The 12,497-nt window shown below is 43.7% G+C and overlaps 2 protein-coding genes across 2 annotated transcripts in view; one reads left to right on the top strand and one right to left on the bottom strand.

The window, feature by feature from the left end:
- IL1RAPL2 (interleukin 1 receptor accessory protein like 2) overlaps positions 1 to 12,497 on the top strand; it is a 503,579-nt gene that overhangs the window by 18,411 nt on the left and 472,671 nt on the right. The window lies entirely within an intron of this gene.
- Positions 2,236 to 3,500, bottom strand: TEX13A (testis expressed 13A). Its single transcript, XM_057718841.1, has 2 exons — positions 3,042 to 3,500; positions 2,236 to 2,940 (listed from the first exon to the last, which is right to left on the bottom strand). The coding sequence occupies exons 1-2, from the start codon at positions 3,498 to 3,500 to the stop codon at positions 2,236 to 2,238; spliced, it is 1,164 nt and encodes a 387-aa protein (XP_057574824.1).

Raw genomic sequence — 12,497 nt, 5'->3', positions numbered from 1 at the left:
CATTCAAAAGTACTCTCTCTCAGTCTTGTAACCCTATTTCATTCCTTCCCTTCACAGTCAAGGGTCTTTGAAGAAGAGCCCCCCCTCACTGAGCACTTCCTCTCACTCCTCAGTCCTTGCACTTGGGCTTCTGTCCTCCCCCCACCCTGCTCAAAGATCAGACATGGCCAGGCCCAGTGAACACTTTTCACCTCCTGTCTCAGCACCCCACCCCTGCAGCCCTAGGCACTGCTGAACACACTCTCCATGCAACTCTCTTCCCCATTTTGACTACTCCTAGGTACCTCATTGCCTCCATGGTTCCCAATCAGGGGCTAATCTGTTCTCCAGTGGACATGTGGCAACATGTGAAGGCATTTTTGGTTGTCAGTTTTCTGGCAGTGTGGGTTGTGCTACTAGTTTCTAGTGGGTAGAGGCCAGGGATTCTGCCAAACATCCTACAATTCACAGGACAGCCTCTGGAAATGAGGTATCTAGCCCCAACTGTCAGGAGTGCTAAAGCTATGAAATCCTAATCTATAGGGATATAAACAAGCCCAAGAAGGTTTCTGTCAAGTGCAGGCTCTTTAATAACTAGCCAGGGATCTGGCCCCAAATAATGATAATAATTATGTACATTTTCCCCCAAAGGAAACAACCCAGAGTCACATCCAGCTGCTGCAGAAATGTCCCAGGATTAGGGTTAGGGTCAGTGTCAGGGCCATGAAAGTTTCAGTGTCTAGGTTCACAGTCCCCAGTCAATGTTCAGGGCGCCTCCAGTTGTGTCTCAGTCTGGTCCAGGTACGACTCCTCAACATCCTTCCACCTGTGGGCTAAGCCATACATTTAGTCCCCCTCAACACAGCTTAAAGTCAGCAGAGGGGGAGATGCAGACCATTCCTCCCCCCCTTCACCCCCTCCCTCTGGAAATTGATTTCCCATCGGGGTATGTTCTATTCCACATTTCTGAATTCACTAGGAGCTTTGTAGCCAGATTCCCCTCCCACTGTTATCCTGGTGATGGGGGAGAGAAAATCTCAGAATGGCACCATACTCTGGTCTTAGTCTAGAGCAGCAAACCCTCCAGGCACTATCAGTTGCTGACTCACCTCCTTGGCAGTGGCACGAGTTCCCTGTTCATATCTGACTGTCCCCAGTTCTGCCCACTGGGGACTGGGGAAGATTCTCCTGTCTTGGGGCTGAACAACAACGTAGTCCTCGTCTGCAGCTGGTGCTGGCATCCTCTGTACGCAGCCCTGAGGGATTCCCTTAGGGGTGGCAAATCTCTGCCCTGTTGTAAGCCCGGGGTTAACCCCAGGCCTGTTTTGATTGTTTCTCATGATATAACTCGCTCAGAACATGAATGAGCTTCCTGTCCAGTTCATTCCTGGAGATTTGGGCTTCAGGAATCCCCACTACCCATCACTCCCTGACGCACCTCCGCAGCCAGTTCCAACATTTTCTTTGATGGTTTGTGGTTTGCAGCTGCTCTTCTAGTGTAAATTTCTGGCTTGACAATAATCTGGTTGCCCAGAACAAGAACCTGCTCAAGTTAGCTTAAAGAAAAGAGGATCTGTGTAAAGTGGATTTTCATTCAGCACAATTGCAGGAAGTGGAAAAGCGGTCTGGCTGCCACTCTCCATCTCTGGAGTCACAGGATCAACTCCTCTCTGCTTCTCTGTGCCTCTCTGCTCCCCGGGGCCTCAGACTGTCATTCTCTAAAAGACACTTTGCCTCTCTAAAGCACACAGTTCTGTTCCTGCACAGCCAGTCTGTCCACGACTCTGATCTTGGCCCCCCCCCCCCAGCTCCCAATGACCCACTGCTTCGTTGCCCAACACCATCCTGACTATGGAATCTGCCTCTCTGTTCAGATTCTCTAGTGTGAGGATCTGTTTGGCTAAAGATGGGTCAAATGTCCACTCCTACAGCCTAGTTGTGTTGGCGGGGGGAGAAGCAGAGAGGCAGGTGTTATATGCCCAGGTCCACCAGACACTAGGGTTGGGGGGAGAGACACACACAAGCAGAAGCTGCAGCAGTTTTGGGGTATGGAATGCTAATGCTCTGGAACACAAAGGGGGTCATCAAAACACATCTCTCCCTGTCAATCTACACCCTCCCCACCCCCCACCCACTCCCCTAACATCACTTTCCCACTCTTCCCCTGCCCCTAACTCCACCCAGCCCCCCCCACCTCCCCCCCACCACCCCGCCCCAAATTGAGTTCCCACTGGGATATGCTTCACGTTTCTGAATTCACTGAGGGCTCTGCAGCGAGATACGCCTTCCACAGCGGAAGCAAGTTTCCCTCCGTGAAAAATTCACAGCTTTACACCAAGGGCAGTCCCAATCCCCGAGTCTGCGGAATACTGGTTTTCTCTGCTGATGGGGATAAGAGTCTCTCCTATCTCTTTGTGGGTCTTGAGGGTCTATTCCCTGGGCCCCCACATCAGACCTCAAGCTAAAATCAGAGGGCCCCCACTGGCGAGACGTCTGAAATGGAGCTCCTGCTGTGAATGTTGCTGCTGGTGGGGATGTGTCTGGGGATGGTGTGGGCGCACCTGGGAAGGGGAATAAGGGGCTTGAGTATGAGTATGTGAATGAGGCAGGGAGCTGGACAGTAAGAGGTTCTGGTGAGACTGTGGGCTCGGGCTTGGGGGTCCCAGGGAAATAAAGCCTGGCTATTTCCCCTGAACTGAGATCTCCCTCCCTCTGCCCGCCAGAGGTGTAATCTTCCTGGTCCACATGTGTGAGAAGCTTCATAAAGCCTCCACCCAGCTCCTGTGCTACTTCAGCAGCTTCCGCGCCCTCGGCATCCTCCTCCTGTGTTTCTCCTTCTCCTGTGGCGCCAGAAGCGGCAGCAGTAGCAGCAGCGGCCCCTGCCTCCTCTTCCTCCTCACCTGCTCCTTCTGTCCCAGCCCCACTGGCAGTGGCCAGGCTTGGCCCCTCTGCGACGGGCTGCTGGGGATACCCCAGCTCCTGGAGAGAAGTGAGCAAGAGTTGAGACCGGTTCTGGAGGCGGGGCGGGGGGCGGGGCAGGGCCTAAGTCGGGGTAAACTTACAGCGTGGAGGAGCTTGCGCCTCAGGAGGTCCCGCTCTTTCTGCACCGCCGCTAGCTCGGCCTGGAGCAGCCGCAGATGGAAGGCCGCCTCCTTGCGCTCCATCGCCTGCTGTACCGTGAGCAACTGCAGGTCTGAGGCCAAGGCCTGCGCGGCCGACCTGTGCAGCCCGGCGAAGTTACGCAGCCACTGAACCCTGTTCCCGTATAACTGGCTCTGCCTGTTGGCGAAGCGCAAGCCCAGGGCCAGGCTGCCCCAGGCACAGGCCTCTTTGGCCTCGTTGGGCACCTGACGGTCCTCCAGCATGGCCCTGAGCTTGTCCTCCACCTCTTCCCAGGACAAGGATAGATTCTCGAGGTAGAACTCAGGGCCTTTCGCGTGACTGGCCACCTTCTCGTTGATGAAGGCCATCACTGTGCCATGCAGGAACCCACTTCTGGGGTCCTCGGGGTTCAAGGCCATGATAGCTGAGGGCCTTTGGGGCTTGGCTGGTCCTGAGGGGATGAATCAACCAGTTGTCTCCTCCCCCTCCTCCCGCCTGTCCTCCTCTCCCCTCCCCCTCCGTGTCCGTCTCCTCATGTCCGTTTGCCCTGCTCCCTCCCAGCTCCCACCCTGACTGGCTTGCCCTGCCCCAGGACACCTCCCACCAAGCCTCACCTCCTAGCCAGTGGAGGAGAAGGCCAAAGACACACGTCTACCACGCCCAAAGGGAGCGTACCGAGCTCTCTCCTGGAGGGCTCTGAGGAAAGAAAGCCTACGGCCCTCGCCTCAGGCTTTTACCGTAGGACTGTTCCAACTTCCAGAAACAGCGGGGGTGGAAGGGGTGCGTGAGGAAGATTTCCCCCCTCCCTCAGGAGATAAGGGAACCCGCTACACTGTTGAAAGTCTCTGAAGGCGGAAAGAAACAGGGCTGGTCAGAAAAGATTCAGAACCAAGAACGTGAAGCGCTTGTAATCAAGTATGAAAAGTCTCAACCCCCCACCACAATGGTTTGTTCCGCTCAGGGGGCCCGCCCCTCCGAGAGATGGAATATTCTTGAACAGGAAACAGCCCTAACCTCTCAGTAACCTCTGGGTCCCCCATCCTTAGGAAGGTTGTGTAGCTCCTGTTCTAGACACAGCCAAATTCTTGTATTTGGTCAGGAAACTGTTTCTTCAAAGGGCCGCGTAGTAATTATTTGAGACTTTGTAAGCAAAGGACCTCTGTCCCAACTACTTGTAGCACAAAAGCAATCTTAAGCAATACTTGAAGAAGTAGCTATGTTTCAGCAAAACTTTATTTACAAGAACAGACAACTGGTAGGATTTGGCTTGTAGTTTGCCAACTCCTGATCTAGATTCATATTTCCTGTGTGTCCCAAAGATATTTCAAATCCAAATGTTTATAAGTCAAACTTTTCCCCAAGAAATGATTCCCCTCCTATATTCGTATGCTGTTCAGTATAGAAACCTCAAAGTCACCAACACAACCTCCCTTTAATAACAGTCAAATCAGTCACCAAGTCTTATTGCTAATACTTCAGGAACTTTTTTGAGAGCCATTCCCATTTAGGGAATGTCCCTGTTGCTTTTTAAATAATCTCCCTGACTTTAATTCCTTTCTAATTCCTAATATCTTCCTAACCTTTCATGTGATCATATTACTTTCTAGCTTAAAAAAAATATTTGATGGCTTCCTCTGACAAATTCCTTGGCGTGATGACAAGGTCTCATCTCAGGCTACCTCTCTAATTTAGCTCTATGCTATTCTCTGCCATTATTTATGCACCCAAGGGACTAGCCATGCAGAGATACACTCATGGGTTTTAGTTTATTTTTCCATCTGAAAGATCAGACATTCATTATTTGTTATATTCTATGAACTTCTTTGAAGAAGACAACATTTATTCTTTAAGGGTCTTATGTAAGATGGTGACAGAAGAAAAAAACTGATAAATTAGGCATTAAAGTATTACGGAAGAAGGTGGTTAAATACCAGAGGTATAAATCCCATTGTTTTAGCTCTTTTAAAATGTTATCTTGTGTCTTCTTTCCATTTTGATTTCTGTATTTTAATTATCAGCCCTTCCTGGGAAAGGCTTCATGTTTTTACTTGTTCTCCAGGGTCTGCTGCACAGTGAGCATTCAAAATGTAATGTAGAAATTGGAATGGTGAGGAAAGGGGAGATCTGGAGTCAGAGAGACCCATTAGAAGGATGCCACAGTAATTCAAGATGTAAACTAAGGGCAGTGGAATTTGAGATGGAGTGGTGCATGCACAGAGCTTTTTGTTAGGTAGAATGCATAGGAATGTCAGAGAGGGGCAGGGATGAGAGAATGAGTAGCATAATTTCGTGGTTTCTGGTACAGGGAACTACATAGATAGTGATGCCATATACTTACGTGGAGAATGAAGGTGAAACTGTTTGGGATGGGCTCACCTTGAGACATACTGAGAAACCTGTGGGACATCCCAGTGGAGATATCCTATAGGCAGTTACATGTCTGAGTCTAGAACTTAGAAGAGACATCAGGGCAGGAGATGTATTGAGAAGTGGAAGTTGGATTTGAAGCAGTGGTTAAAATAACCCAGGGAGAGAATATAGAACAAGAAAAACAGAGTGCCTAGGGCAGATCCCTGGCTTTCCTCCATCAACCTCTTCCTTTCTGCCGCTGTCCACTCTCATTGACATTTTGTAGCTTACCTGCTTACTTCTTTGTCGTCTCATCTTTTAGCCTCAGAGCGTCTTTTACCCTGCCTTTTTTATTCCTTCTATAACACTTTAAATGTGAACTTCAGCTTGTGATCACTTGTCTCTGTATGCTACCGTCCTTCCACTTCTGCTTGTAAACTCTTTTAGAAAATTAAATGTAAATCTTCTGGCCAAAGGATTGGAGAAGTGAGAGAATGAAGACAGAGAAACCTCTTAAGATCCTAATTTAGTAGTACAGGCAAGACACAATTAGGGCTTGAACTGTGGCAGGACCTAGGTGAAATATCAGATAAGGAGATAATTTTGAAATAGAATTAGCACAACTTGTTAACCAACTGTTTAAGGAAAATAAGTATGGAGGCATGGAGTGGAGGATGATTTTGAGGCATCTGACTTGAGCAGCTAGGTGGTGTGGTTAGTGGTGCCTCTAATCATGATAGATAATACAGGAGGAATAACATACAGTAGGGAAGAGGTACTAAGTTCAGTTTGGGACTGATAAGTGCCTTCATGACAGTAATGTGGAATCATAGTTAGATGGATGTACTAGGCTAGAACTTAAGAGAGAGGGCAGAACTAGAGAAGACTATTATAGACTTAAATGTCTTCAGCACTTAGTTTGTGGTTAGAATCTAGTGCTTGAACAAAATCTCAGGAGATGAAGTTTGGAGGGAGAGAAGAAAAACACAAGCAAGTAAGCAAAACAGAGGAAGGAATCCTGAGGCCTGGGGAAAGGTGGCTAACATCTCCACAAAGGTGGAGATAGCCCAGGGAAGGAAAGCCAGCATTAGAGTTATAAAGAGTGGTCAGAGAAGTAGAGAGTCCTAAGTGAGAGATATCTTAGAAGTAACAAGAAATTTAGAAAGTCGAAGGAGAGTTACAAGTTTCAAATAATGCATGGAGGTAAGATAGGATAAGGGTGAACAAGAGGTCATTAGATTTGGCTAGTAATATATCCTTGAGTCTAATGATAGAAATTCAAAAGAATTATGGGGCAGAAACCGAATGTTAGTGAGTCATAGAGTGAAGTTAGAGCAGCATGCAGAAATTTTGAATGTTGACCAGTCTTTTAAGACCTCTGACAGTGACAGTTATGGTGGGTAGGCAGGGATCAGAGAATAGATCATGGAGGCATAGGGTATGACAGATTAGTTGCAAAGACAACTAACTTTTACAATTATCCTAAAGATAGGATATTCTGGCTTTATACTGTATGGGGAGGAATATTACCACATATAAAGGAAACTTGGTGCTTTTGAAGTGTTTGCAATGTAACTTGGATGATAAAGCAAAACTTTTGTGAATATTATAAGAATAAATATAAAACTACTTACAGATGCAAAAATATCAGTGTAATATAAATAAGCAGTGAAGAAGTTAGAAATACAGTTGACCCTTGGACAATATGGGTTTGAACTGTATAGGTCCACTATTATGCCAATTTTTTTCAATAGTAAATACTACAGCATTACACGATCCACAGTTGGTTGAATCATGGATGCAGAACCACAGATGGAGGAATTATGTATACGGAGGGCTAAATATAAGTTATATGTGGGTTTTTGATTGAGGAAAGCATTGGCATCCCTAACCTCAACACTGTTCGATTGTAGTTATAGAGTCAGTGAAATAGCTTGTGGAAGGTTTTCTGGAGGAGACTTTCCTGTTTTCAACTCAAACATCAGCAGGTTCCACAGGTTTCTGAAAAGCTTTTTGGTTGTGGTCTGATATGTAGCAGATTGACTCTTTTAAAATTGTTGTCACGGGGTTGGGGGGCCGGGGGGCGAAGGGGAAGCTGGGACGAAGTGAGAGAGTAGCATAGACATATATATATACTACCAACTGTAAAATAGACAGCCAGTGGGAAGTTGCTGTATAACAAAGGGAGATCAACTCGATGATGGGTGATGTCTTGGAGGGCCGGGACGGGGAGGGTGGGGGGGAGTGGCGGGAGGGAGGGGATATGGGGATATATGTATAAATACAGCTGATTCACTTTGGTGTACCTCAAAAGCTGGTACAAGAGTGTAAAGCAATTATATTCCAATAAAGAGTTTAAAAAAAAACACACACACACAGAAAAAAAAATTGTCATCAATGAAACAAAAAAGCACAGGTCATTCATAACATGTTGTGGGTTATGATGATGGCAGGGAATCTTTTGAATTTCCCTTGATTATTCCCTTACCTTTACCTACATCTCGGTCAGTCATTGGCAACAAATTTCTAGCTAGCTACCTGCACCCCTAGGTAGCACATTACAATTGCTTTCCTTGAGAATGGTGACGAACTTACCACTGGAAAGATCCATAATTCTCAGTTATCTATGAGCGGTTTATTTTATACACACACACACACAACATTTTTATTGAGTAGGTATCTGACTTAACTACTCTACCCCCAGATAAATTATACTTTGTTTTGAGTTCAGAGTGAATGACATTTTGATAACAAAATTTTATCTTGAGTGAGTAGTTTTCAGAATATAGGTAATTTCTGTTGTAACCTGGTCCATTGGCTACTCTTTCTTTAAACAACAACAACAAAAAAACATCTAGATTTACTTTACAGTTTGGCTTGGGAGTCAGTGGATAATGTATTAATTATACAGTGATGATGATGTTAAAGGGGGTTACTTTCTATTGAGCACTTACCACATGTTAGGTACTGTGCTAAGTGCTTTAAGTGAGCTCATTGTTGACAGACAATTCCCTGTGGATCTCTTGCATTTCTGCATGACTTATGAGCAGGGACACTGTCCCTTGTCCCAGATTATCTTTTCAAGGATGTATGTATAGAAAACAGTCTTAAAGGGTAGAAATTGTGTTTCCCACAGGAGCAAATGACAGTTTTGCTTGCAGCCTTGGAAAATATAGATAGTATCTCCCACTGGAGCAAAAGATAGGCATGCCTATGTCCCATTATTAAAGACTTCTGCTTCCTAAGCTTGGGATTCTTCTCCTGTAATGCAGCCTACTGCTTGTACAAGTGTCATCTGGCCCTCTTTGTACTGCCTAATGAGAGTTGGGTTTGGGGACGCAACACAAATGCTGATACTCAGGCTATTTCTATTGCTGTGAATAATTAACTGTCCATTGCTTCTGACCAAAGAGTCTCTTGTCTTCTGCCAAAACCCATGAAATTTGGAAGTATGGTAAAATCTCAGACCCTACATGGTTTTTAATACTTGCATAACACAACAACCCTGTTAAGATAAATTTTATTATTCACATTTTACATATGCAAAAGTGAAGCTAAGTGACCTGTCCAAAGATCCATGGTTAGGGCATGATAGAGTTGGGATTTGAAACTAAGCCTCTCTGACTCTAGTGGCCACCTTCCCAAGCTGTAAGAATCTGAAATCCAGTTCAGTTCAAAGTCCCTGGGTTGACCTTTTCTCAGACTGCATCATGAACCATTAGGAAATTATGTTTGAATAGTCCTGGGTTTGGAGGTTATCAGTGTCATGCCAAAGACTGAGTGTTCATTTCAGCAGGGGAGAAGTTAATAAAGTAGTCTCTCTTCATACCTCCAATGAATCCTTGTTTATTAACCATTTTTGTGCCTAATAGAACAGATATACATACATTCAAACCTATTATATTGACATTATTATGGACTAGAGATATCACCTATGAAAGATGACATTCTTTATTTAAAAAAAATACAAAAAGCCCTGAACTCTTCACAACTATAAATAAGACTATTTGCTTACATACTGAAAAGTAGAAAAGTGAAATTCTCAAAAGATCTTGTATTCCACGAACTTATTATAGCACAGATTTTTTTTTGTTATTATATTGGGTTGGCCAAAAAGTTCGTTCGGATTTTTCCATAACCTCTTGCAGAGAAACCCGAACGAGCTTTTTGGCCAACCTAATATTAAGTTTACATCTGCTTTTTAATATATGCAAGCAGCATGACACATAGAAGGTTGTCAAAAATGACATTTGAATGCATCTAAAAGGTTGTGGCTCTTCATATAATGATAATATTAATAAATTGGTCAGAGCTTTGGTCCTCTTGATCTTCTTTTAAAAAAAAGACTATTTTTTCAGAGAAGTTTTACGTTCACAATAGAATTGAGAAGAAGGTACATAGATTTCCCAGATACCTCCTCCCCACACACATGCATACATCATTATCAAAATCTCCCATCAGAGTGGAACATTTGTTACAATTGATTAACCTACATTGATATATCACTATCACCCAAAGTCCATAGTTTTCATTGTGGTTCACTCTTGGTATTGTACATTCTATGGGATTGCACAAATGTATAGTAACATGTATTCACTGTTATAGTATCATTATACAGCATTTTCACTACCCTAAAAATCCTCAGTGCTTCACCTATTCATACCTTCCCCCAAATTTTGGCACCCACTTATCTTTTATTCTCTCCATAGATTTGCCTTTTCTACAAGTTCATATAGTTGGAATCCTGCAGTATGTAGCCTTTTTAGAGTGCCTTCTTTTTTTTTTTCATTTTTTTAAGCTCTTTATTGGAATATAATTATTTTACACTGTTGTGCCAGCTTTTGCTGCACACCAAAGTGAATCAGCTGTATTTATACATATATCCCCATATCCCCTCCCTCCCGCCACTCCCCCCCACCCTCCCCGTCCCGGCCCTCCAAGACATCACCCATCATCGAGATGATCTCCCTTTGTTATACAGCAACTTCCCACTGGCTACCTCTTTTACAGTTGGTAGTGTAAATATGTCTATGCTACTCTCTCATTTCGTCTCAGCTTCCTCTTCGCCCCTCACCCCATATCCTCAAGTCTGTTCTCTACATCTGCATCTTTATTCTTGCCCTGTCACTGGGTTCATCAGTACCACTTTTTTAGATTCCATATATATGGGTTAGCATATGGTATTTGTTTTTCTCTTTCTGGCTTACTTTGCTCTGTATGACAGATGCTAGGTCCATCCACCTCACTTCAAATAACTCAATTTCATTCCTTCTTTTGGCTGAGTAATATTGCATTGTATACATGTGCCACATCTTCTTTATCCATTCATTTGTTGGTGGGCATTTAGGTTGCTTCCCTGTCCTGGTTATTGTAAATAGTGCTGCAATGAACACTGTGGTACATGTTTCTTTTTGGATTATGGTTTTCTCTGGGTATAGGCCCAGGAGTGGGATTGCTGGGTCATATGGTAGTTCCATTTTTAGTTTTTTAAGGAACCTCCATACTGTTTTCCATAGTGGTTGTACCAATTTAAATTCCCACCAACAGTGCAGGAGGGTTCCCTTTTCTCCACACCCTCTCCAGCATTTATTGTTTCTAGATTTTTTGATGACTGGTGTGAGGTGATACCTTATTGTGGCTTTGACTTGCATTTCTCTAATGATTAGTGATGTTGAGCATCTTTTCATGTGTTTGTTAGCCACCTGCATGTCTTCTTTGGAGAAATGTCTATTTAGGTCTTCCACCCATTTGTGGCTTGGGTTATTTGCCTTTTTGGTATTAAGCTGCATGAGCTGCTTGTGTATTTTGGAGGTTAATCCTTTGTCAGTTGTTTTGATAGCAAATATTATCTCCCATGCTGGGGGTTGTCTTCTTGTTTATGGTTTCTTTCGCTGTGCAAAATCTTTTAAGTTTCATGAGGTCCCATTTGTTTATTCTTGATTTTATTTCCATGATTCTAGGAGGCGGGTCCAAAAGGATCTTGCTTTGATGTATGTCATAGAGTGTTCTGCCTATGTTTTCCTCTAAGGGTTTTACAGTGTCTGGTCTTACATTTAGGTCTTTAATACATGTTGAGTTTATTTTTGTATATGGTGTTAGGGAGTGTTCTAATTTCATTCTTTTACATGTAGCTGTCCAGTTTTCCCAGCACCACTTATTGAAGAGGCTGTCTTTTTTCCATTGTATATTCTTGCCAACTTTTTCAAAGATAAGATGCCCATATGTGTGTGGGTTTATCTCTGGGCTCTCTATTCTCTTCCATTGATCTACCTTTCTATTTTTGTGCCAGTACCATACTGTCTTGATCACTGTAGCCTTGTAGTATAGTTTGAAGACAGAGAGCATGATTCCTCCAGCTCTGTCTTTACTTCTCAGGATTGCTTTGGCTATATGAGGTCTTTTGCATTTCCATATAAATCATAAAATTTCTTTTTCTAGTTCTGTGAAAAATGCCATTGGTAATTTGATCGGGATTGTGTTGAATCTGTAAATTGCTTTGGGTAGTACAGTCATTTTCACATTGTTGATTTTTTTCAGTCCAAGAACATGGTATGCCCCACATCTGTTTGTATCACCTTTGATGTCTTTCATCAGTGTCTTATAGTTTTCTGTGTACAGTTCTTTTGCTTCCTTAGGCAGGTTTATTCCTAGGTATTTTATTCTTTTTGTTGCAATGGTAAATGGGAGAGTTTCCTTAATTTCTCTTTCCGTTCTTTCGTGGTCTGTGTATAGGAATGTAAGGGATTTCTGTGCATTAATTTTGTATCCTGCTATTTTACTAAATTCATCGATTAGTGCTAGCAGGTTTCTAGTAGCATATTTAGGGTTTTCTATGTATAATATCATGTCATCTGCAAAGACTGACAATTTTACTGATTCTTTTCCAATTTGGATTCCTTATACTTCGTTTTCTTCTCTGATTGCTGTGGCTAAAACTTCCAAAACTGTATTGAATTATAACAGAGTGGACACCCTTGTCTTGTTCCTGTTCTTAGAGGGAATGCTTTCAGTTTTTCACCATTTAAAATGATGGTGGCTGTTGGTTTGTCATATATGGCTTTTATTAT

This window comes from Hippopotamus amphibius, chromosome X (assembly GCF_030028045.1).
Source record: "Hippopotamus amphibius kiboko isolate mHipAmp2 chromosome X, mHipAmp2.hap2, whole genome shotgun sequence".
In the NCBI taxonomy this organism is placed as follows: Eukaryota; Metazoa; Chordata; class Mammalia; order Artiodactyla; family Hippopotamidae; genus Hippopotamus; species Hippopotamus amphibius.
This window is presented reverse-complemented; position numbering and strand designations above follow the sequence as displayed.